We start from the raw sequence: 24,300 nt of genomic DNA, 5'->3' as shown, positions 1-24,300 counted from the left end.
TATAAATAGATTAAAAACACAATTTTACAATGATTTACTTTTGACACAAACACCATTATGTTAGCTTACAAACAGCCTTTGCTAACAGAATCTTCATGAGAACTTCCAACCTGTTGATGTAGCAAAAGTTGAAAAGGGGGGGGCTGTTTCTCAACAGTGTAAACATAACATGATTTCCACACCTACACACGAATAAAGAATCATTAAAGGCCCAATCTGTACTCCTCTGAATATATATATATATATATATATATATATATATATATATATATATATATATATATATATATATACACACACACACACACACACACACACACACACACGCACACATTGTTTGAGCTAAATGCACATACATAATGAAACAATTCAACATAATGATTAAAAGTTTATCAACTGCCCAATATTGAAAATGAAGGCTTTCTTTTACTCTTGTGTAAACAAACACTATGAAAATTAATTGCACTTGCCTGCAAAAAGCATGGCAATAAGAAGTGTTTTATCAGGTGTAGTGTTGGAGTTCACTGTAGTTCAAAGCATGTTTTGGTAGTGTTGTGTCGTTTTTATATTGGCCACATTGTTCATTGTTAAATTTAACATAGCTCTCATTGGGAGAATGACTCAGCAAAACATTAAATCTTTCAATACATCATACTTAGGATTTCAAGCAGCATTGTCATAAAACACATGGGTTTGTACAAGCCCAGCTTGTACCTACAGTAATTATTTTTTCTCTTGTAAGACATACAGTATTAGTAATATAAGCATATGGCTGTCAGAATTAATGAGTGATAAGACATATCTGTGAGAAAACCGCAGTATCTGAGTAAACCAAACACTTCAAATGGTTATGTAAATATGTCTCCATTATTAGTGAAAATACTGGAATGTTACGGCGCTAAAATACTGACCGGTAAAATGTTCAGTTAAAAAAGGAGACAGTAACCTCACAGTGTTGTGTGATATTAGTGGTCTTGAAATACATCAGTCATTAAAAATAACACCAATATGACATTAGACATGTGAGTGTAGCATGTAAATGTTTTCACACACTCAATAGTGTAATATTGTTCAATAGTGTATCATATTGTTATTAATGATGTCAGTCACAGTTTTGTACTCATCAAGTTTCAGACAGGGACATAAGCGAGGGTTTCTATCTGTTCTGCCAGATGCTGCTGTTGCCCGTCTTGGCCGGTTCACTCAGGAGTCTTTCTCGTCTGTCTGAGTATGTCGGTCGGCCCGGCGGCAGGAGGATGTAGTGCGTGGCGCTGGCCTGTCTGCCATCCTTCAAAATTGGAACAATACAGGGAGAAAACTGAGCTGCAGGTGGCGTCCTTTCACACTGCTGTCTCTGTAATGCCTTACTCACATATTTTGGGTTAGCAGCAAAACTCTGTGTGGCAGGCATCACACCGTTGATATAAATTGGAAGGCTTTTGGGGCTCGGGGTACGTGGTGGGCAGGGTGGGACTATGGGGATCCTTGGAGGAATTTTGGGAGGCTTGTCTTCCTGGCTGGCGCTCACAGTCCTTGAAAGAGAGGGATGTTTTTGCAGAATGGGGATACGAGGTGGGATAAGGGGCTTGTCAGTGGGGCTGGTTGTGCTGCCACTTTGGAGAGGCTGGGAAGTAGGGCCTAAACATGGAAACTGGAGTCTGGAGGATTGGTGTTGTTCTGGCGGTTTGCTACACAAAGTATCTTCGACAGCTGAAACCGCATGCTGGTGGTCTTCTCTCTGGAGAGCTAGTGCCCAAAACCCACTTCCTCTCCCTGATGGTCTGTCCTCTCTGAATGGCCAAGAGAAAGCCATGGAGCCATTCCCAGCACCACCAGCCCGCAATGAGCTCTCCTGGTAGGCGTAATTCACTTGGCCACAGCCTCGGTTCATGCCCCTGCATATGGCCTTAGGGCAGCTTTTGGGCAAAAGGCGGCGTCTGTCGCTGGTAAAAAACTCCACCTCACTATCGGCTGCCTCATCAGACATGAGCTCCTCAGGGTCAGGCAGAGACGGCAGGGGTTTGGCTTCTCTCTGGTGGCCCCCGAACACTGTCCGTCTCTGGGAAGAAGGGACCACCTGGTCTCCCTCATGGGGTCGCAGTATGTTGTCAGACGCTTGCTGGTAAGTATCAGAGTAGAAAGGAAACTGGGAGATGTTACCTGGGAAGGGGAAAAACAATCAGGTATTAGACAACTGGCTTCATGAAATCCTAAATTGAACTATACACCAAGAAGCCGCTGCTTTGTTATACAAGGTTTTGCTATCACTGTTGTTTCCTTTGGTGCAGAAACAATTCTCAGAGAAAGAAACATGGAAAACGACTTCTAATGAGAAAAAAACTTTTAACTAGAGTGTAGTGATGGTGTAGGAGGGAGAAAATACCAAGGGGAGTGGGCGGCCTATTCTACTTTTAAAAAACTCCTGTTTTGTTGAAAGTATCATACAGGAAACAGGAGTAAAAACATGGTGAAAACAGCCGCTTAACCTATCACCCTCTTCGTCAAACAACAGCCACAACACCCTGATTAACACAGGAATCGCCATTATCTGCGGGGCAGGCCATAATCTTAACGGAGCTTCCCATAACCTTCTCTGTGGAAACATCCGACGTGCCCCAGACTGCTGGAACAGCTGGTGGCCAGGGAGCAATAGCTTCCCCTCCTCCTTCCCCCCACTCTGTCCTCTGCTACACAGCTCAGTCCAGTGATGACAAACTCACTTTTACCTTGTCAACATGCTGTTTTATTAGTCAAACGGGGTTTAAACTCGTTTGTCAAACCAAGATTTCAGACTATAGAAATGAAAAAAAAGTTATCAATGTTTTGTTTTGTTTATTTCAAAGTTTGCAAATACATAATAATCGCGTCTGTGTGTTTGAACACATGTTCATTTCAATTTCAAGGTTAATTCTAATGTAACTCACCCAGGTTATGGTAGCAACTCATTGTCAAAAAACATTACATTCCTGCAATTAACAATTATTACAGATGAATATGAATATTATAATATTTATTAGACTGAGATTAACTGAGATTCTGTCAAACACAATGCATTTAAATCATCTCAAGTGTCACATGCATCCAAGTCAATTGAACCGGTGCTAGTTGTAAACAATTGTTGATCTGTACTAGTGTCAACTTATAATAACTTGTACGTATAAAAAAAGAAACATGTAAAAGACTCACAGTTAAATTCCTTGGCCATTCCTTCCTGTTGTTGTTGAAGCTCTGTCAGGTTTTGTTCCATGTCAGCACTCAGGCCAAAGCACTCTCTGTAAAGCAAGAGAGGTTGAGAAATGTAAATCATTCCTACACATAACCTATTACGCGTAAGTCATTAAATATGTGAAATAACAAGCATGACACATGCTTCAACAGAACATAGGTTCTGTTCTCCTTTATGTATTTACATTATTGAACAGAATTGCAGGTTGCCCAACGTCTTCTCGCAGCCATATTCTTCACGTATATGTGCTCTTTATTCACCAAATGTACCTATCTTTTACTATTGCTAAAACTCTCTACTCTTACTCTGTATGTACAACATTAACAACATGTGTACTACATCTTAAATATTTGTTTTTGGACCCACACATAAAATGGTGAACTCTTAGTGATGTTGATGTCTGTTTACACATAAAACAAAAATAATTAAACTCCATTGTTGGTAGTCTTAAGTATTTAATGAGTATCTGATAAGGATATTGCCAGAATTAAATTCCTGATATTGTATTTTCTAAGTAAAAGTAGTGTTTGTATTGTCACACTATGTAATACTAACTGATCCTTGTTTACATTTGGTTTCTTTCCATAAAAGAGTGGTGTTTGTGTACCTGCTCAGGTCATGTTGTCCCCAGGAGTTATTCTGATTCCCAGCCATGTTGTGTCAGAAATTGTGATTTTGAAATGCACAAAGGTCTGTTTGCTCTCAGAACACAAGTCAGCTCCATCAAACCCATCACAGCATCATTAGAACCAGCAACAAAGCTGTTGGAGACAAACAAAAAACCAAGTGTCAGAAGCTATTTTTCTTGAGTAACAGGACAACTTAGACATTCACATATTGTTGTAGCAGACGTGTCAGAATCAGCCTTTAAACACAAAAAACATGACACAATTTTCTACATTTGGCTTTTGCCTCACATCACTCAGTTCATTTGTTCCAGTCACACCTTTGTCAGTGTGAAATGGCCATAAACAGGGCATATAAACAGTGTACATCTGGAGCACAACCAACTGCGCATACTCATCCTACCAGGCGGGTCAAAGGTCAAGACTGCTACTCCAGAACAAGAGGTTCACAACACACACATGTATCACCTATAAATAAATCATTTATTCTATCACACAGCACGGCTCATTACACACCTACATTCTACATGTTACTCTGTCCGGACATTACTCACTCAAGAACTTGGAAGGAAACACTGAGTAACTGAGTATATAAAAAGCATTTTGTGAGAGTAGTAGGTCAGAGATTTAGATTACTAGGTACAGTAAATAACTTACATTTCTGAAACTCTGCATCATTTTTGGTGAGCCTCAAACAACAGTCACAACAAAAGCCCAGTAAATTACTTCAGTCTGCTCTGGCTGCTGCCATGTGTGTCTCTTTGTGGTTCCAGCTTAAAGCCATTTGTCTGATGAGCATGCTATTACACAACCTCTGGGTCAGATGTGGGAGGGCTGCAGCCCTCCCCACCCTCCTCTCTCGCTGTGACCATGAAGCCCTGCAGTATCCGTCCTTACAACAGGGGCTAATTGTGCAGCATTCCAGTGATGCTGCATGAAAAACTCCACCACCACCGAGACACACGTATAATAATAATACATATCTGTCTAAAGGGTTTTCCAAAAAAATACCAAAAAATGGGGATCTTAGGTATTGTACCGTGAAATATGTCACTGTCTGTAAAGTAATGATAAAAAGGATTTGTTGGTTTTTCAGTTTCAAAAGTTAATGAGTCAAAGAAAGACATGCTATCTTTTAATTGATATGCTTGTATACATGTACATACAAAACACCACTTTGCTGATTCCAATGCTCGCCATTTTAACATTTAACTACAGACATGACTGCTGCTTCCTGCCTACCCTTTTGCGTGGAGATGAACACATGTATTCTGGATCAAGTGATGGTCATCCTTAGAGTAGTCTCGCATTACCAGACCAATCTCCACAGCGCTGCAGAGTAAGTTTCCTTAGAGATGCACCGATATGGAATCTCAAGGCCAATAATGAAAACAATAATTATAATTATCTGTTTGTTGTGACCGATGTCGAAACGCAAATACCCATACAGAACCAGGTTTTAAGTGCCATCCCTAGTCCGCAGCCGTTTGACAACTGAAGGGGTTTAGAACTGAGTGAAGCCCCTGTGTCCCTGGGCCTCTACCCTGTGGCACAGTTCACAAGCAAAGTACTCATTCCCTTCCAGCTTCTAGCAGGGATATTGCTTATTAACCTGCACCCTTGACTCTTCAAATATGAATGGCAATCTAATAGCTCTGAGTAACTTTAATTTGACATTTGAGTTACCCACATTATTGTTCGAACTTAAATATGCCTCATCTAGCATTTTAAATAAATGTGTACAAATCCAACTGTATTTATAATAAACTCAAATGAACTACTTCATTTTAGTAAGAACTGACAAATGCTTAATGCTCATATAATAAAATGGTTCCCAGGCCTGTAATTGCCTACAGTAAACAGCTACATTTCAAAAGAAAATGTAAACATTGAACAAAAAATACACTATAAGTCTGCATTACCGTCCACAGAATTTAGCTGCAAACCACTACACACGTCTCCTACTCGCCCAGATGGCAATGCAAGCTCTCAATCTTACTATCACACTGCAATCTCATCCTTCAAAGTCTAGCTTTGTTTCATGTTACTCATATGCCTACAGTCTATGTGGGAAGCAAACGTTGCAGAGCATGCATAATGCAACACAAAACACACCACAAACAAAACAGTGACCCATGCGTCCTATTTGAATATTTATGTCATCCTTAAAACAACCGACTCTGGCGTCATTTCCGCCAGTGATCCTCGGAGATGGAAGACGCTGAACAATTATGAATTCTACCGGCAAGTACTCCGTGTCCATGAATGGAGCCACTCTCAGGCATGAATGGGGCTTTGTGTCACTTTGGTGCGCAGTAAAGCAAGCCTGAAAACACAAGTGAACTCTCCCATGAGGTTAGGACTGAAGATACGCCATGGAGACAAGCAGACATTGCCAAGGTATGAGTCTGTGCCACAGATTCCCTGCAGGAGGATTGCAAGTACTGACCGTAGGAAGGAGAAGCCATAGGCAGAAAAACAGTTTGTTTATCTCGGGCAGGAGCCTTGATGTGTTGTCCTTGGCTGCCCTCGCCTCATTTTTATTTCAGACAATATAACATGATCTGGACATTTACAGATGATTTAATTATGATGCTGGCATAAAGTAGGCCTATGTGCTTTACATCACCTGATTACAACTTGTTAATTCTGCGGGCCAAGTAATGCTCACAGGTTAGTGGCTGGACAGAAATCTTACCAAATGCCTTCATTGTAAATGTTTTCACCACAACATAGGTAGGCAACAACACTGAAATGCAGTAGTATTTGACTTACATTTCTCAACACCAGAATTTGCTGCCTACATGAAGGGTTCTTTAACCAAATAATCTAAATAGACAAGTGTTGTTGTTAAAGGTTAATATATCTATCAATCAATCAATCAATCAAATGTAAATTAAAGTGTAAAATCCCCATTGAACATGGTCTTAGTGCACTTCACAATTAAAGGAACACAGAAATACCAGACGGAAACAAAACAACTGAACTGCATTAAAACAATAATAAACTAATCTTAAATTTAAAAATGTTACTTGACCCTTCATAAAGTTTCATAGTTGAATGATTTATCTAGTGGGGGGGGGGGGGGTAAATTGCAGATTGCTGTAGGTAAATTTAATATTTTTATATTCTAGGTCCATTAACAAAATGTAATTATAATAACTTAGTCCTGTGTAAAAGTGTGCGGGAATTCAATCTGTTCATGTTTTTATATACTGGAAAAATTACACCCACCTGGCCATTATATGCCACACACAACATAGACCTAGGAATCTTTAAATAGAAATCTTTGAATCTAGACTTGATTTGACTGTGTGACTGATGCTGGTGAATCATTAGGTTCTGAGATTGGCCCATTTAAGTCATGAACTGTAGTGTAGTTAACACAATAACAGTCAGTTTGTACAAATAATTTCAACACTGTTCAAATTATTGAGAGACACATTTAGTTTGAAGATGATTCAATAGGTGTTGGTGATAGAAAAGACAAAAATGACAGCTGAGCTGATTCTAATTAGCTTACAGCCTGCAGGTGTGGAAGTTATATGAGGCTGTGGGAAATATTTCACTTTGTGAGTTAGTGAAAGCTGTAGACCTTGATTTTAAATCAGTTATGGTTTACATTAAATAAATCACAAATTTGCATTCATTTGCAAATTTGGTGATATTACAATGCATTATAGCCCAATATTTTTATAAAGAGTGGAAAAGAGAATAACGGCTATCCAAAATTGTGTTTTCCTCTAGCAAATTAAATTCCTGCTTTCAAATGTACTTTCAACCTGTATAAAGAAAAAGTACATATAAAAATGACCTGACTAAGAGAGAGAGCCATTCATGCATGTAATCTGTAGGCAACAATCTATTGAAGCAATAATTGAAAACTGTAATTTAATACTGTTAACATTGTTCAATATTTTAATTTAAGTTAATAAAGTTTTTTATTTAAGTAGAATAACACTGTATGTTTCAGTGCATTTGTTTCAGAAATCATATTTCTGAATTTGAATCATATTTATATTTGAATTTGAATCATATTGTTAAAGATGAAAATAAATATTTTGTAGTTTCATTAAATGGGTCAATATGTATATATTATAGGCTACATACACACGTAGATATAACCAGATACAGATAGATAAGATATTCTGCATACATGTAGCTGATAGATGTATAGATACTGTTTATTGATCCCCGGTGGGGAAATCACAATTTACACTCTGTTTTGTTAGTAATCACTACACACAGGCCTGAAATGCAGTACATGCTGAGGACCTTTTCATGCAAAAATGGAGAAATGTCAGAGTTTGGGGGGGTACAGTGCCTTGCTCAAGAGCACCTGGCAGTGCCCAGGAGGTGAAGTGGCATCTCTCCAGCTACCAATCCACACTCCGTACTTCGGTCCGTACGGGGACTGGAACCAGCGACCCTCCGGTTCCCAACCCAACTCCCTGAGCTACTGGCCCCCCCTCATAGATATATAGAAAGATAGATAGATGGATGGATAGATGGATAGAATTGTATTTTATTTTAAATTTGACCAAACTCCACACACCAGCTCCACTATGTTGGCATTGACTTTAGCCTCCACTAGCGGCTTACCGGGGATGGGCCGAGCAGTCCCTGACTCACCCATCCCGCCTCGATGGGACTTCACTGGTTTACGCGGACATCAAGTAACTTTACAGCGGGTAAAGAGAGCAGCCTGCCAAATAAACAGACAAATGACCCAAACACACGAGCTTAGCTAAGTAGTCAACACAGTTTTAAAAAGAGCGACTTGAAAAGAAACAAACGTTAAAGTCGCCTAACGTTGGACCAACGGCCGAGTCTCCCCAGTCGTTCACGTTAAGATCCGCGCGAGGAATATATATGATTCTAGCTAAATATAGCAGGCTCCAGTTTACATGAAACTCTTAGTCGCTTAGTTTAAGTAGATTTAAAGCACATTTCTTATCGAATAGTCTAAATAACATAATACAAGCAAGTCTTACCATGAAAACGCAGACAATTGGTGTCCATCACGTAAAGTCGGGTCGTCCGACCTGTTCCTGTCCAATGTCAGAAAAGCTATGAGTAGCCTATAGTCCCCTACGTGCCAGTCTCCCTGTCAATACTAAACCATGTGCAACATCCCTCCTCTGACAACAACACAGGGAGGTGAAACTCGTTTTGTCTGCGTGACGCGTGTTTCCACATCTCCTTTTGAAAGCATCCAGCACCCCGAGCACGTAGGCTAGGCTACTGTTAACTCCACCCAAGTCCGCCTTAAAAGCAAGAAAAAAAATCCCCCTGGAAAATAAAAACCATTAGGAAAATCTAAAAACCATTAAGAAAATTATAGCATAGGTGGTTTCACCTGGAGTGGTGGGGGGAAAAACTCCATTAGTGGGATTTTTTTGGAAGCCTATTCAATATTCACATTAGTCCATTTCTACTCCACTTATTTACGGAGGGAAATATTGTCGACCTGTTTATTTTGTAGATCCTACCATCCACTAGGCTACATTTAACGGACTTGCTGATTTCAATTTAACAAACAAAACACATGATAGTTGGCTGTGCATTGTTCTTTATTAAAGTAGTCTACTCAGCAGTAGGCTACATTACATTGCTGCTTGTAGGCTACATTAATATATCACCAATAATAATCCAATTACACGGTCATTCAAGCATGATTTTAGCCTACTTTTGATGGTATCATTGCTGTTTGTATTTTTGTGCTTGTGCTTTTATCCAGGGGTTTGCTTTGAGTATTTAGCCTAAAGGATCTGACTGCGTCCACCACCACTGTAAACCAAAAAATAAACTGTCAGATTGGTCGATTTTCAGATAAAAATACGGAATAAGCCCATAAGCTACTCACACAGAAACTGCCCCCCAGGTGCAGCTGTCAATATATGTGTCCTGACTCCCAGTAATTTTAGGGCAAAAATATTGAAATCAATGATGGACTCAAAGGGTCCAACTTTAAAATAAAAAATAGAAAAATGCAATCTTTTTGAGCACTCTTAGCGTTTGATTTATTTAATTTATGCGCAGAGAGAAGACCATAATACTCGTTTTATCTGCCTTGTGTGATGAAGTTATGGGAAATTGCCCTTCATAAGGCAGTAAACAATTTTAGTCTGACTTATGTGGGAGTCAGAGTGTGTGTGGGTGGCTTTTGGCATGAGTCCAATGGGCTATAGGACTGATAGAGAAGAACAAGTACAAGATGGCAGCCCAGTTGTGGTGGATGAGGACTTTTTTTTAACCCTGGATGTCACATAGTCTTCACTGTCTGTGTTTGTCTTCATCCACGCTGAGAGAGGCAGAAGGACAAAACAGGAGGCCATTTACTAGAAAATAACAGGCCATTTTTGTTTTTACCACAGTCTTCCTGCAGACTGCCACATTATCTTTTCACTGTGTTAACAATCCAAATAAATCCTCCGGCAAATAGACACATTAGATACAGTAAATAAATAAAAAATAAAAACTGATTAAAGTGTAAGCGAGATGCCAAAATACCCTGTGACTAGGGGTGTCGCAAAAAAACAATACAGCATAGTTTTGCAATATTTTCAGTGGCAGTACTGTAGCGATACACAGGCGCCATGTATCAATCTTTTATAATCCATGTGTTGTTCAGTTTGTCTGCTGGACAATCCCATTTTTCAACAATAAAATGGAAGTGATATTAACAAACAGAGAAATGTATTTTTAAGGTTTATCTGGAGGTTTAGAGATGGGGCTTAGGGGTAGGGTTAGGGTTCAACCATGTCTTCCTCTCAACCTGACTGCAAGTCTTAGTAGTAAGCAACTTGATTGGGCAAATGATCACATTTGATGGCTTCTGGCACTTTGGAGAGGTGTTCTCTTCATGGATGAACCCTAACCAGAACACCTGATACTGAAAGGTTTTCGGAACCCTCCAATACAGTAAGAATACACGTTTTAGAGTGGGCTTTTATTGTGGCCAGCTTAAGGCACACCTGTGCAATAATCATGCTGCCTAATTAGCATCTTGATGTGCCACACCTGTGAGGTGGATGGATTGTCTCGGCAAAGGAGAAGTGCTCACTAATACAGATTTAGACAGTTTTGTGAACAATATTTGAGAGGAAAAAGCCTTATGCGCACATAGAAAAAGTCTTAGCTCTTTGAGTTCAGTTCACGAAAAATTGCGTTTATAATTTTGTTCCATATATATACGGATTAAGGAGTGCCTTATACCTATATGCCTACAGTCAATCACAAACCCACAAAATAAACAAACCACAAGTAATGTGCTTCTAGTGTTGCAATCCTTGACTGTCTCTCTTCCTCTAACGTCATTTGTTTGCTTACAGGGATACTCATACTTTTTAGCAAATAAGCTGTTTGATCAACTTCCTGTTGGGCAATAAAGTAACTTGTATGACATGTGATTCCAGTGTGACATTAATAAGTGAGTCTGCTGTCAGTTGTCACGCTGCAACAAACACATGTTAGGCTTTGTCTTTGAAGAGGAATGGCGGAATGGTACATCTTAATACTCTAAATCCCTTCAAAGGTCTTAGTGATTTGTTCTGTTTTGTTGACAGTGGTGACACACTACCATCCAAAATGTTGCCGCCTGGACAAGCAGATTTTCTGCTCAAAGCTGTGGGTGTTGTTGTGGGCCGGTCTCCCACAGGGGAGGTCAAGTCATTTCCTGCTCTGAGAGACCTCCGTCCCTCACAGCTGTCAGTGCAGTCAGAAGCCCACCTCCCACATCTGAAACCCCCCTCCTTCTTTTGCTTTTTTCAAAGATGTGATGGATTGCTCTGAAGGAACTCCCGCATGCTGCTGCAAAAAGATTGATCATCAAAGCTGGACAGAAATGGAGGCCCTGTTGACATTTTCAAAACGTCAAGGTTAAATCAGGAATCATTAGTGAGTAAAGGTTTAAAAAGCATGCAATAATAATTTCGGAACCATCAAACAGGATTGGTAGAGCAGATCAGTGAAAAGCAGATATGCCTTGATATGAGAAATATCTCAGAAGATAAATGTCTGCCCACTACTTATTTAACAGTGTTTCAAGCTGGAATAGGAAACAAAGTAAGTAGGTGTTAACATACATGTTCCATGGTAAATACATTTGTGTAGGTTGATTTGCTGACATGGGGACACAGGGAATTCTCTTATAGAGGAACCAGCTGTGTACAAACATGTAATAGTAATTAGAGCCCTGTTACAGACTGCAGACAGACAAGTCTACTGCTGTTTTCAACGCCATGGTCAACTGGTCTTATGTATGAGTTTTACATTCCTTTTAGATGTTGTTCCTGTGAATCAATGATAGAGGTTGAACTAGTTTAATTTTTTACAACCTCTAACATTGATTCAACTTGTATCACAGTAATGCTTATTAAGTGTAAACATTTAAAATAGATGATTAGGTCAAAATGCCTCAGTTATAGCTGCTACATGTGTAAGAAGTGATCATTTGTATCCATTTAATGTGTTCTTGAGTATATGAGTAAACTCTGTAATAGGGCATCAGAGCTGAAACAATTGGCATTTCCATGGAATTCTGGAATGACGTTGTCAATGTGTAAAACCAGAGAGAAATTCTTTTGAAAAATACTGTATAATTCCACCTCTTTGTTACCGCCCACCACTTCCTTCAGCCTGCCATGTAACAGTTATGTTTGATGTTTTATTTCTTCTTTGAAATGAGGGATAAATAGAAAGAAAAGTTATGATTACGTTTTGAATAAGTACCATTCATTCAGACTTTATCACTGCTGCCTGCCGAGTTGTGTGCGATTTGAATAACACAACATTCCTTTAATCGTTTTTAAATTGAATGGATCTGATGGTTCGTTCTGGCAAGTTGGAGGCATCAAGGAGGAATCTGGCTCCTCTAATGTCTGAGTGGGCTTCGCACCACAACCTTTGACCTCATCCTGTGAGGAGACGGCTCAGTTATCAAAGAACCAACGGCCACCAGGAGGAAAAGGAGGATGGCTGAGGAGTGATGTTTGTGCTGCCTTTGATTGTTGGGTATCCCAGGAACTGCACTAATCTCCAAAAGTAAACACTTTCTGTTGAACTTATTCTGATGCCAACTGATTGATACAAATTATACAAATAGCATTATGGGCCTCTTATGTTTCCTGTGAATAAAAATTTTGCTACAAGCAAATCAATGGATCAGAGGTGGAAAACACACATATACAAACACATAGCTTTATGTGTAGTGGTGCTGTCCCTATAAAAGATAGAAAAGCAAAATACTTTTCCCCCCCCGGGTACCGACAGAGAGACAAAACAGGGTCAGTGAGAGGAAGTGGCAAGGATTAAAGTGATTTAAACTCTGTGACATCTGATTTCATGGGGACAGCTTCAATGAAAGGCACAGGCACGACCATGAAAAGAGCAATTCTTTACTGATGATGCTACAGCACTGGAGGCCTGGGCAGCTTCCCTACCCGAGTTTTCAGGCTTCAATGTGGGCAGAGAGTCTGCAGGCCCAGTGGGGGGCCTTCCGCAGCCTTGTGAAGCTGATCTCAAGTTCATTAAGAGTTTCAGTTTAAATGAGTGAGGATGGAGGGAGAATGAAAGCTTTTCACTTACAAAGAAACTGAAACTGAAAATACAAAGAAACTGTATGTGGGCAAGCCATTTGACTTTTTCAATGACTTTTTCCTCACCATCAATAACTCCACTCTCTCTTCTTTTCCACAGCAACTTCTCCTTAAAACACATCAATCAAATCACCAGAACCCCCCCTTTTTTTTAACCTAAAGAACATAGCTTGTCTCCGCCCATCACTCTCCTCTGCTCCCAAAACATTGATCCATGCCTTCATCACATCCAGAGTTGACTAATGCAATTGCATTATTTATGGTACATTATTCAAATTCCTAAATAAACTTGATCCAGACTAAACCATGTTTTACAGTTTACTGCTTCCCTCTCTGCTTTCCTCCTCCACTTCCTTGTTCAAAGATGCCTGTCTTGTAATGGATAATAACGCAGTGTGACATTGTAACAGCCCTCCAGAAGATATTACTGCATGAAAGCAAGTGGAGTCCGAGAACAGTCGAAGCAGATGTAGGAGGCTCTTCCTGGCAACATGACTGATTCATGCAGTAAATGACTCAGGGGATCTTAAGATTATCAGCTCTGCAGAATCCATACTACTGGCCACAGCACGCCACCAGTAAAAAAGATATTCTAGCTAAAAAGGGAAAGTAAAGATACGGTGAGAAAAAAAGATTCAGATACAGCATTTGAAATAAAACAGAAAATAAATCTTTATATAACATTACCAATACTATTACGTTTTAGTTGCTTCAGCTGCATCCTAGTAAAGTGGGAGTAGGGGATGCTGTGGTGAGGTAAGGCGCTGCTTAAACATAGGCAGTGTGTGCCTGTGTGTGACAGAGGGTTGAGGGTAGGGCTCTGAGAAACGAAAGGGCTCTGTGGTGGACTGGTTGAGTCATTCAAAAATGCAGCTGCTGACTCAGTTTGCAAACTTGTTTCCAGGAGCACAACGCCAGTCTATCTGGCATATTTTGTGTGTGTGTGTGTGTGTGTTTGGGTGTCTGATCTGACCAAACATCTTGATAGAAACATGATAAGGGAACTCCTCCAGGTTCATATTTATTCCTCTGAAAAAGAGAACTTTTAGACAAATTTAATTATATTAAACTATATGCGTGTGGTTTATTCAGAAACCGCTCAAAGAATTACCAAGCAGATTACATCAAATGGAAAATGAAGCTTTGCCCGAAGGAGTGCCTTTGCACACCACTGTTGTAATCCCGTCCTGGCAGCAGGTCAAAGTTTTACTGTGATTCAATTATTTCGTCAGATTTACTTACACACCCTTCTTTCACAGTAGTCTTATAACTGTGTCAGTCCAACTATCAACACAGCATGATCCATCCGGCAGTATGGACTCTGGGACACACTCCAGAATTAGTCATACTGAATGTGTTGCAAGGTCCAAGGATGATGTGCTGTTGTTGACATTAAATGTGTTCTGAGGGTAATTAAGGACACCTCCCTCCACGATGGAATGTGATTTCCTGATAAAATAGTAGAGCTGTTACCTGAGTGTGGTGCAATGTAAGTAATACAGAATTTAGAGAACTGTGTGAACAATAATTACCTGTTCAGCTTTACTTAACTTCTTCACGTTGTATTACAATAAAACTGATGGCAAAAACAATAAGCAACAGATGCTTCTGAAAAGATATATACTGCATGCATCATCTGCTTCAGCAACTTTAGACCTGCACTCCAGTCCCCAAATTGGTGACAACTTAAACGCTTTTAGTAAAAAAAAAAGAAGAAAAAAAGCTCAATAAGCAATGGTAGCATAAAGACATTCATGTGGCTATTTTATCTACTGCCGGTGCTAATTTCTGTTAAACTACATCATATTTGTGATACTTGGTAATCCCTAACTACGAAATGGCATTTCATTTCATTTATTATTAGTTTAATTTGTTTATTTTATTGTTTTAAATGTATTTTTGTCTGTGATAACTCGCCTAGCAAACGTCAATTGTCTCAGCCATTTTATTTGTAAAGTTAGCTAGATGAGTTTGAAAGTAAAGACTATGGCTATAATTTACATGGACAGCTATATATAATAACGTTATAGCTATGTATGTTTCTTCTAAGTACAACCGTTAGATATAACTTATATGTATGTAGCATAGCGCTTTAAACTGTCACCGGAACAGCTGATTTGATCCAAACATTTCCAAGTACTACAAACGTTAAAACGTATAACACTAACTCATTTAATAGGATGAAATACTTTATATAAATGTACTGGAGAGCTGTATGTCAGTGTTTTTCACTGTGGTACGTGATTTATTTTCTTGACTACAAACAAACTGAATCTAAAACTTTTTTAGATTCAACTTTACAATGTTAACACATAGACAGTTGAAGAAGTGTTGACAAGCATGTTCTAAATTTAGAGCTAGTTGACCAATCAGACAGCCTTCTCGTATCTACGTTACTTGTTAGTTGCACCCATGACCTAACGATATAGCGTTAGGCTTTTTTAACGTTTTAGCTACCGTTAAAAAAACAACCTAGCTAGCTATGTCAATTTAGCTAATTCAAGTTGGTAGTTTACTTGGCTAGCTAACTAGCTACCCAACATAGACGGAAAAATTAGCATATCTTGATAAATCTTGATTCCTCTCTAGATCGCTCGAACTTGTTTTTAACATTTTTTCCTACTGTTACAGTAGCTAAACTAACCGAAACCACTTAAGTCAGCTAACTAAACAATGCTAGCTAATTCGGTTAGTTAACGCTAATATAAACTAACGACTGATAGTACCGTTATCTCAGTTTGGCTAGCTAATGTTGACTACAACAACAGTAGCTAACTAGTTGACGCTAGCTAGTTTATTATCACTTAGCGTTATACCAATTAACACTAACGTTAGCTAACGCAGATTTCTTATTTGTGGCTAACAACCAATAGCCAGGCTAACGTTTGTTACAATTTAGATAGCTGTATAGTTACCTTACTTAACATTAGCTAGTTGTAATTTTCACTTTATAGCTAACGTTACTGTCCCCATGTTCAAGAAGTTAACAATCTGGTAACTTAAGCGTTGTTATCATCAGACTCAAGGCGAATCATAACATAAGTCAATATGAGTCGTCGATCATCTGCTGTCAGGAGTCTCGATTTTTGTAAGTAACTGTAAATGACGCTTAGCTAGCTAGCTAGCTAGCTAAATCTTGTGACTTTGTGCCAAATGGACACAAACTAACGCTACAGTCCGTACCTGAAGTTTTGTGATACAAACATGTTACTTTGCGCTAGTGCTATGTTTTACATGTTAATAATTTGCTTAATTTACTTTTTGTAAATTAAACAAATTATTATCTGACTAGCCAACTGTTAGGTATCTCTCACACAAATAATATAAGTTACATAATTTATTAAAAAAATAACGGTAACGTTAGTTTTGAGATGGGACTTTTTTTATTGCAGCGGAAACCGACCTGAACAAACTGCAGCTGCATCATCGTAGATCAGAGGGAGCCAAGCGGGCATACACTGAGAAAATCCAAGGCCTCATCTTCAGAGACAGGTAATGGCCTTCTTTATCTACCAGTTCTTGTCAGCTCCAGGGACATTTTCAGAGATTCAATTATGTTATGAGTCCATGCTTAATACTATTGTTTTTAAATTCAGTGTGTTTTTAGTCAGTGAATAAATCATAACTATAGATTGAAGGTGACATATAGAAAGTTCTGGGCCAGATTGAATTCCAAATCTAAAGAATCTTTTTTATCAAACTATGCCAGTCTAGCATGCCTTGTAGATTCTAGGTAGTAAGAGCAGGGAGAAGAAAAACAACAGCTGATACTCAACATAATTAGACGTATGTGACTTATAAAGGCCTCTGTTCTATGTTTTCATGTTTGTTGGAGGCATAACATCTTATGTCCTCTGTAAGTTTCAAATGTTTTGTCCAAATGTGTGTATTTATGTGTTTGTGTATCTGTGTAATCAGACAGGAGATCCAGAGGCTCCAGGATGAACGTGAAGAGTTTTTACTGAGTCTCAAAGCCTCTCAGAGTTGTTCTACTCGTTGGACTGATACTAGTGTTGTTCAAGACCTTACTGCCAAGTTGGCCTGTGGAGACGGAATAGATGAGGAGCTGGAAGCTGAATTAGGCAAAGTGGCATCTTTGAAAGATCAGGTGAAGTGTGTTTTCCCATAAACCATTCACAGAATGCAGTACAGTGAATTGCTATTGCTTTTCTTAACACAGTTGACCCTACTTGTGTGCTTTTGTTTTCAGATTTTAATATGGGAGAGGAAGTTGGCAGGACAGAAGACTGGTGGGGGAACTACACATCACAGTATGAAATCTGATAAGAGCAACTTACTAAAAAAAACCTGCCTAATAGAAAACAAACTGTACAGGGTTAGTGGTACACAGATATTAATTATTTTTATTTATTATAATTGTTGTTAGACTAAGTCTAACTACTACTAGTAAATACAAAAAATGTAGGTATGTTTCTTTTCTAGGGGCGCAAATGCTTCAATACGACAATGACCAGGAATAGCAAGTTGAGGGAGGAGCTCAAGATACTGCAGGTTGAGAAGAAACAGTTCCTACATGTTCAAACTCGGCTGGAAAAGGTACATTCAGTTAACATCAGTGAGTTCTTGAATAAACCTACTCATGAATGTCAGCAAGACAATGGAGATGATAGTGGACTTTGGAAAGAAGCAGGGAAGGAAGTAAAAAAACAGGGTTCCTGTAGAGAGGCCAGACCGCTTTAAGTATCTTGGTGCCCACAATACTGAGGGTCTGACCTCGGTGCTGCATTCTGACTCAGTGGTGAGAAAGGCAAGGCAGAGACTGCCTACCTCTGACGCCTGAGGAAATTCCAGGTATCCCTCGCATACTGAGGCATTTCTTCCTGCATCATTGAGAGCGTCCTGACGGGAAACATAACTGTCTGGTATGGAAATGGCACCAAACATGACCGCAAGAGGCCCTGCAAAAGAGTGGTTTCTTTAGGCTGAACGCACAATAGATGGTGCCCTTCCCTGCCTAAAGGACATTAACAGGAACTGCAACAATAAGGCTAGGAGAGTCATTAGATTTGCAAACTACTTCACCCGGATAACGGCCCTTTCTTCATGTCGAGGTTTGAAATAGGGTACCGGAGACACGAAGCCAGCACTGAGAGGATCAGGAGGAGCTTCTACCCTCAGGCCACCATCAAACACATAAATATTTATTTGAAACACTTTTTTAAATGCATTTTAAGTTTAATCTGTCTGCTCCTTCCATTGAAGGAGCAGACAGATTAAACTCCAAATTTAATTTTTATATTATTTCACCTGACTTATACACACAGTAAATTGATTGATAAGATTGATATTTCAGATTGATGCCTCCATTCCTCTTACTTGTAGATAATGTTGAAATAAGAGAATTATATTTATTAGATTTATTTAAATCACTTTACAACAGAGGATTTAACACCATTCACAAAGTTGGACATTTTTGGGAATAGTGCCAGACAAAACTTGGCTGTTGATAGTGGAGATGTTTTGATGTGGGATTGGGTGAGTGAAGAATGTTGACAGTTAACTGTATTATCTCATCCAGAAGCTGCATGCAATTCGCAAGGATATTTGTAATCTCATGACAAAGTGCACGGAAGCCTTCAATGCCAGGTAAGCCGTTCTCTCTCTAAGTCTAGTTACATTTATTTTGACCAACTGCGCACAATCTTTATGTTTGAGTACATATTTATATGTTTACTCAACATGCACCGCAAGGAAGATGTATTTCTTTTGACAGTGAATTACATGCTTACAAAAAAGCAGTTGCTCATTCAGCTGAGCATGCTAACTGAGATTGTCAACCTTACTTACATTACTTAATGTCTAATAGAGGGACATCATTAAGCGATAACAACAAGCACATGCATCAGAGCAGACTTCATTTACTAAAGTTATACCGTTGAGGCACACTTGCATGTATCTGCTTAGTTTTTACCAAAAATGATCCCCTAGGTAACATCTTAGCTTTATGATTATAAAGTACGTCCACTATGTATAACTGTCCAATTTGTTTTATGTTTATGGCTACACCTAGTGTGAAGAGCCATGAAAGACAGAGGATGCTGGTGGACCAGAATGCTAAAGATGTGGCTCACTACATCAAAGAGAGGAGCAAGTTGAATCGAGGAATGTCTCATTACTGCAAATTTGAGGTTTTCCTTGGCATTAAGGCTATTGTATGCAACAACCAGGACACAGACCACGACAAAGGTGACAGTAAATCTCATGCTTTGAACACAAATTTGAAGGGACATTATTATTTGATATTTTATTAGTTTTACCAATCTGTGTACACAATTAAAGCATACTGTTGTTCCCCAAAAGTGTGTCAAAGGCTGCTATGCCAAAGCTACTCAGCAGGTAGTAGCAGTAGTCGTGCCCTCTCCTGTTTGTTGTGGACAGCTCTTGGCAGCATTTTCCACAGGTCAATATAAGCTATATCAATATAGCTCTGATACTCAACAGTATTTTGAGATTCTTTTAGTCCTGAAGCACAGACGGTTTAACACAACAGACCACTGTCACTGCAGGCCAGTATTTTCAATCCAAATGTGTTGACATCTAATCAAATGAACTAGTGACACCTTGTGTTTAAAAGATGTTACTGCTTGACAAAGGACAAAACGAGAAGGTTTTTGAATTGCTATCTTTTTATCCTTCTGTGAGCGCAGATTTTTAAACACAAAGATCCAATGAATTGTTTATATTTTATATTACATATTAATTATATTACAATATTAATCTAAATATATATGCTTGTGTGATTTCATTCTTTCTAAGCTTTTTTGGTACCGGTTTATGCATTATAATGTATCTAATAATTTTTAAAACAATGGGACATTTGAAATAATACATGCCGTTAGTAATAGGCTAGAGTGAAGATCCCTAAAAGTGCTTTAGTTTTTAGAGAGTGACAGTTTTTTTAGGTTGAACAAAGCACAACATTTGTCTTGTTTTCTTAGTTCTCCCACATATGATCTTTAAAGAAAATATATACAGTATATTACTGCAAAAGTGGTTGAAATGACAGATATTGGGACACATCCCAATCATAAAAGAAGTGCACAGTAAAGCCAGGCCAAATGGGAGCTCATACACGTAAACTGCAAATTCTGATTTAGCCTAAATCTGTTGTGAGAGTGCGCAGGGGTTACTCTACAGGTGTGAATAAACAGACTGTAAAGAAAAATGTTGTTATGCTTTGTTCTACCTCCGGTAGGGGTATCTCAAGATTTTTGATGCCTTTCCGCCAGCCTATACTGTAAGTCGGTACGTAACAAACTGGATAAGAAGTTTGTCAATACAAGTCGAGGTGGGGTGTTATGTAACCTGAGACTAATTTTCCACAAAAAAGGGCAGTATGTAATTTCTTAGATATAGAAACTCTTGTGAAGCTAGGAAGGACCTTGTGGTGTATGAGTTTCACTTCAGTTTCACATCTGTCCCCTTAGTCGAGCTCAAGCAACTGGAGTCTAAGGAATTGGGGCTGGAAGATTTTGTGGATGCTATCAAAAAGATCCTCACAGAGACGGAGGAAAGTGACCTGGACAAACTAGTCAGGAACTTCATACAAAGTAAGTTCCCATTTAAAAATTACTGAGGCAATGGAAGTTGTGCATTTTGTAAACAATCAAAATATGAGGAATATGATATGTGATATATTTCCATTAGTGGAGGAGCAGAACTACACTTTTTTGAAATTTGTCAACTATCAGCAAAATGAAGCAGAGACCATTCAGAGGCAGATCTCTCAGGTGTGTGTGTGTGTGTGTGTGTGTGTGTGTGCGTGTGCGCGTGCGTGTGCATGCACGCACGCATATGTGAGAGAGAGAGGAAAGTGGAAGAGATAGGATGAAGGAAAATGTAATTGTGGGCTTCCATTGTGTCTTGAATTGAAAGCTTTGCAGTGAGAGAGAGATCTTTGCAGCCGAGGAGCAGCGGCAGCAGGAGCAGCATCAGGCTCTTCAGATAAAAATTTCCATCAAGCAAGAGCCAATCAAGCAACAGCTGGCAGTTTATCAACAGCGTGTTGGGTTTTTTGAAAAGCTCCTAGATCGGCTCAAAGAAGGTACAGCATAAGGCACCCCTGTATAATATTATCTTTTTGAATGGGAGCAACAGAAACATGGCAAACTGTGTCATAGATAAGCATTTTTTATCTGTATTTTCTCACTAGAAAACACACATTGTCAGATGTAAATAGCATTTATACTATGGTAATTTGTAGTCCCAATGCAATACTTACTTAAAATGTATGTTGTCTTATTCTATTATAGAACACCTAAAAGCAGCAGCATGCAGACTGCACAATTAAAAATGAACACTGCTGGAATATTTGTTGCTTTACATTAACCTTAGGGGAATTATGTTCTTGCAGATAAGTATGTTTGCTGGTGAGCAGTATACTGTAAACCGCCAGATTTCACCTGCCTTTCAATTTGATTTGTCCATGTTTAAAGATAATTAAGTATAGATAGTAACGTGGTAGACAATGAAAGTCTCATCTACTAGAAGATAAATGTTGCATCAACAGTCTTGTAAAAATATTGTAACTCTTGAATATCTCACAACTACTTTTACTAGGTGTTAAATCATTGTGTCAGATCAGCTATTACAGCTCTGTGATTTGCGACCAAATAGGCTCCGCTGATGGAGTCCAGGATGAAAACATCGTAGAGTACCTGAGAAGGGCGGAGAACAGAGTCAATGAGCTTCTCACTCTGAAGTCCATTCTTCACTTCCAAGAGAACCTTGACCAGTGGGTATGTAGATATGAAACGGCTTGTCAGTATAGACAGTTGAGATACACATCAACCAGTACAAACTAGATAACGCTTCTGTCCTCTGTGTATTGAGAGCCGTCAGCAAGCTACAACCTCACACTACCATGCTCTCTGGTGCAGTTTTCTAAAATTCCAGAAACCATCGGGGTCTTTTAGCAACCTCATATTTGTGAAAAGATATTTAAAATGGAACATGGGAGCCTAGAAACTTTTTAAAATGCCAGTTGCTGCTACAGGTTATTATTATACTTTCCCCCCTCCAGGACATTGAAAGCCTCAGTGCCATTGCTGGACAGCTCCTGGGAATGACCCCCCCAGCTGTGAACTTCACCACTGCTTCTGCAATCCCTGCACTTGCGTAGGTGATTTTTTAATCTTGACAAGTGTGCAGCTATCAGACGTGATGCTCAAAGATCAATGATATAGTATAAAAAATCATAAGCAGATTTTTAGCAAAACCATACGCATTAATCAACCTTGTAAACTTGAAAAAAAATGCACGTATGAATATGCAATCTCTTTGATTCACCAGTGATGACCCAGACATGGTGGAGTCACTGCTGCTGGTTGCTAAGGAGCCAGTGAGTAGACATGAGCTCCTGAAACTGGTCAATACGAGGGTGAGTACAACTGAAAAGATTTTAAATGTATTTCAAAATATGTACAGTTTTCTTGCCTTTGTTTTGGTAGTTGTGGCATTGGTGTAGCTTCATCATCTGTCTTACATTTACCCAGGCAACATGACATCATGACTTTGCATAAACATGCACGCTGACTTTGTTAAGCCAAGTGCCGTGTTATCCGTGCACATTTTGAGCTATCCGCGTGTATGTCTACGTTGTATACAGCGTAAAAACATCCACACCGGGTACCTTGTTATCGCCACTTGCCGCGTTATCACAAGAAGAAAGCAACGGTTAAGTTTACGAAACGTGACCCGCGGGTTGTGTTTAGGTAAAGAAGAACAGGGTTGGCTTTAGTAAAAAAATAAACCGACGGTTGGTTTAATTGAGGCCAAAGGGCGCTGATAAACACGCTAAAAAGCAAGTATGCCTTTTGATAATATGCCAATAATTGCATATGAATTGACGTGTCATACATACGCCATTTCATGAGATGAACCTGGCCATGATTTTCTAGCAGTGCAGCCGAACCATGCATTATTTATTTATATTTATATAAATATAACTGTAATAATTCCGGTGCCTCCCAGTTTGGGAACCACTGCAGCTCATTTCATGAGATTTACTATATGCCTTGGCAGACATTTCAGAAAAGTTTTTTGTATTTTTATGTATCCTTCAGATTCAGAGGAAAAAGAAGAGAGATTGACCTGATGTTTCCAGTATATGCTGCTCCTTGGAGCTGCCATAAGCTACTGCACACTAAACCACTGGAAACAAGTCTGTGCTGAGCTTTTAGATTTCTAAAAGCTTTATTAGGCTTTATGAATGTTTAGACAGGCATGTGAAGGATCAATGTGTCAGGTATTCAACAGGGAATAACCTGCTTTATTTAATGTGAGAGCTAATGGTATATTTATACATATTGTACATTGATGTGCTTGTGTTCACAGCCAGTGGTACTTACTTAATTCAATGGTGTACCAGTTAATATACTTCAGTTATTTAAATTATTGTCTCTATAGCTCAGTTTTTTTTTTTTTATTCAACCCCAGAGCATTTCAAGAAGCTGCTCAGAGTGACAGATAAACTCTCAACAAACTGGTCGGCATTCATGAATATCCTGAAATGTATTCTGCACACTGACACAGGTGGGAATGACATTAAGCCCAAACAATGACTCAGAGCCAATGTAAATTACACAGATTTTCACGTTTTTACTAGAAATTATAACAATAGTAATTTTGCTTAGTAAGAATGATCAAGTTCTTGGCATCAAAGTACTTCTAATTTTATCTTTAACAGACTGAATCGCTCATCACACGCACACACAAATACACAAGCAATCCAAACTAAACTAAACCTCATTACACAATTTTGCCCTCAGTTCAGGTGATAGTAGAAGCAAGAGGAGTTATATCATCCATTTTATTATAGTGTTTGATT

General features: G+C 39.0%; 3 protein-coding genes and 1 long non-coding RNA gene across 6 annotated transcripts in view; 2 read left to right on the top strand and 2 right to left on the bottom strand.

Moving 5' to 3' along the window:
* Positions 1-275: 275 nt before the first annotated feature.
* Positions 276-9,077, bottom strand: LOC117947329 (ERBB receptor feedback inhibitor 1). 3 transcript variants are annotated; one of them, XM_034876148.1, is made up of 4 exons: positions 8,847-9,077; positions 3,834-3,987; positions 3,187-3,272; positions 276-2,160 (listed from the first exon to the last, which is right to left on the bottom strand). In XM_034876148.1, the coding sequence occupies exons 2-4, from the start codon at positions 3,878-3,880 to the stop codon at positions 1,157-1,159; spliced, it is 1,137 nt and encodes a 378-aa protein (XP_034732039.1). In that variant the 5' UTR covers positions 3,881-3,987; positions 8,847-9,077; the 3' UTR covers positions 276-1,156. The 3 variants fall into 3 exon arrangements, with proteins under 3 accessions (XP_034732039.1, XP_034732040.1, XP_034732041.1); XM_034876149.1 differs by lacking the exon at positions 8,847-9,077 and adding an exon at positions 4,510-4,846; XM_034876150.1 differs by lacking the exon at positions 3,834-3,987 and having other exon boundaries at positions 8,847-9,039.
* LOC117947360 lies at positions 276-18,057 on the bottom strand. Its single transcript, XR_004657222.1, has 3 exons — positions 18,046-18,057; positions 6,598-6,601; positions 276-447 (listed from the first exon to the last, which is right to left on the bottom strand). It is a non-coding gene; the product is annotated as an uncharacterized LOC117947360 (long non-coding RNA).
* The window catches only part of taf10 (TAF10 RNA polymerase II, TATA box binding protein (TBP)-associated factor), a 29,025-nt gene continuing 9,318 nt past the window's right edge, over positions 4,594-24,300 (top strand). Inside the window, exons 1-2 of the mRNA XM_034876178.1 lie at positions 4,594-4,605; positions 15,589-15,598. The gene's annotated coding sequence lies outside the window, so the exon portion shown is untranslated. The remainder of the gene's footprint in view (positions 4,606-15,588; positions 15,599-24,300) is intronic.
* On the top strand, positions 16,010-23,737 carry LOC117947325 (coiled-coil domain-containing protein 114-like). Its single transcript, XM_034876145.1, has 14 exons — positions 16,010-16,539; positions 16,844-16,943; positions 17,370-17,559; positions 17,662-17,787; positions 17,895-18,008; positions 18,991-19,058; positions 19,483-19,658; positions 20,900-21,022; positions 21,120-21,202; positions 21,348-21,516; positions 22,032-22,210; positions 22,495-22,589; positions 22,764-22,851; positions 23,537-23,737. The coding sequence occupies exons 1-14, from the start codon at positions 16,500-16,502 to the stop codon at positions 23,561-23,563; spliced, it is 1,578 nt and encodes a 525-aa protein (XP_034732036.1). The 5' UTR covers positions 16,010-16,499; the 3' UTR covers positions 23,564-23,737.

The sequence above is a fragment of the Etheostoma cragini genome, chromosome 7, assembly GCF_013103735.1.
Source record: "Etheostoma cragini isolate CJK2018 chromosome 7, CSU_Ecrag_1.0, whole genome shotgun sequence".
Lineage (NCBI taxonomy): Eukaryota > Metazoa > Chordata > Actinopteri > Perciformes > Percidae > Etheostoma > Etheostoma cragini.
This window is presented reverse-complemented; position numbering and strand designations above follow the sequence as displayed.

Bases quoted from the DNA above. Each gene is read 5' to 3' on its own strand.
- LOC117947329 (XM_034876148.1), bottom strand. From the start codon at position 3,880: ATGGCTGGGAATCAGAATAACTCCTGGGGACAACATGACCTGAGCAG. The intron at 3,273-3,833 runs GTACACAAACAC...CTTGCTTTACAG, and splicing joins GGACAACATGACCTGAGCAG to AGAGTGCTTTGGCCTGAGTG. The intron at 2,161-3,186 runs GTGAGTCTTTTA...TCCCCTTCCCAG, and splicing joins AATGGCCAAGGAATTTAACT to GTAACATCTCCCAGTTTCCT.
- LOC117947325 (XM_034876145.1), top strand. From the start codon at position 16,500: ATGAGTCGTCGATCATCTGCTGTCAGGAGTCTCGATTTTT. The intron at 16,540-16,843 runs GTAAGTAACTGT...TTTTTATTGCAG, and splicing joins TGTCAGGAGTCTCGATTTTT to CGGAAACCGACCTGAACAAA. The intron at 16,944-17,369 runs GTAATGGCCTTC...CTGTGTAATCAG, and splicing joins GGCCTCATCTTCAGAGACAG to ACAGGAGATCCAGAGGCTCC.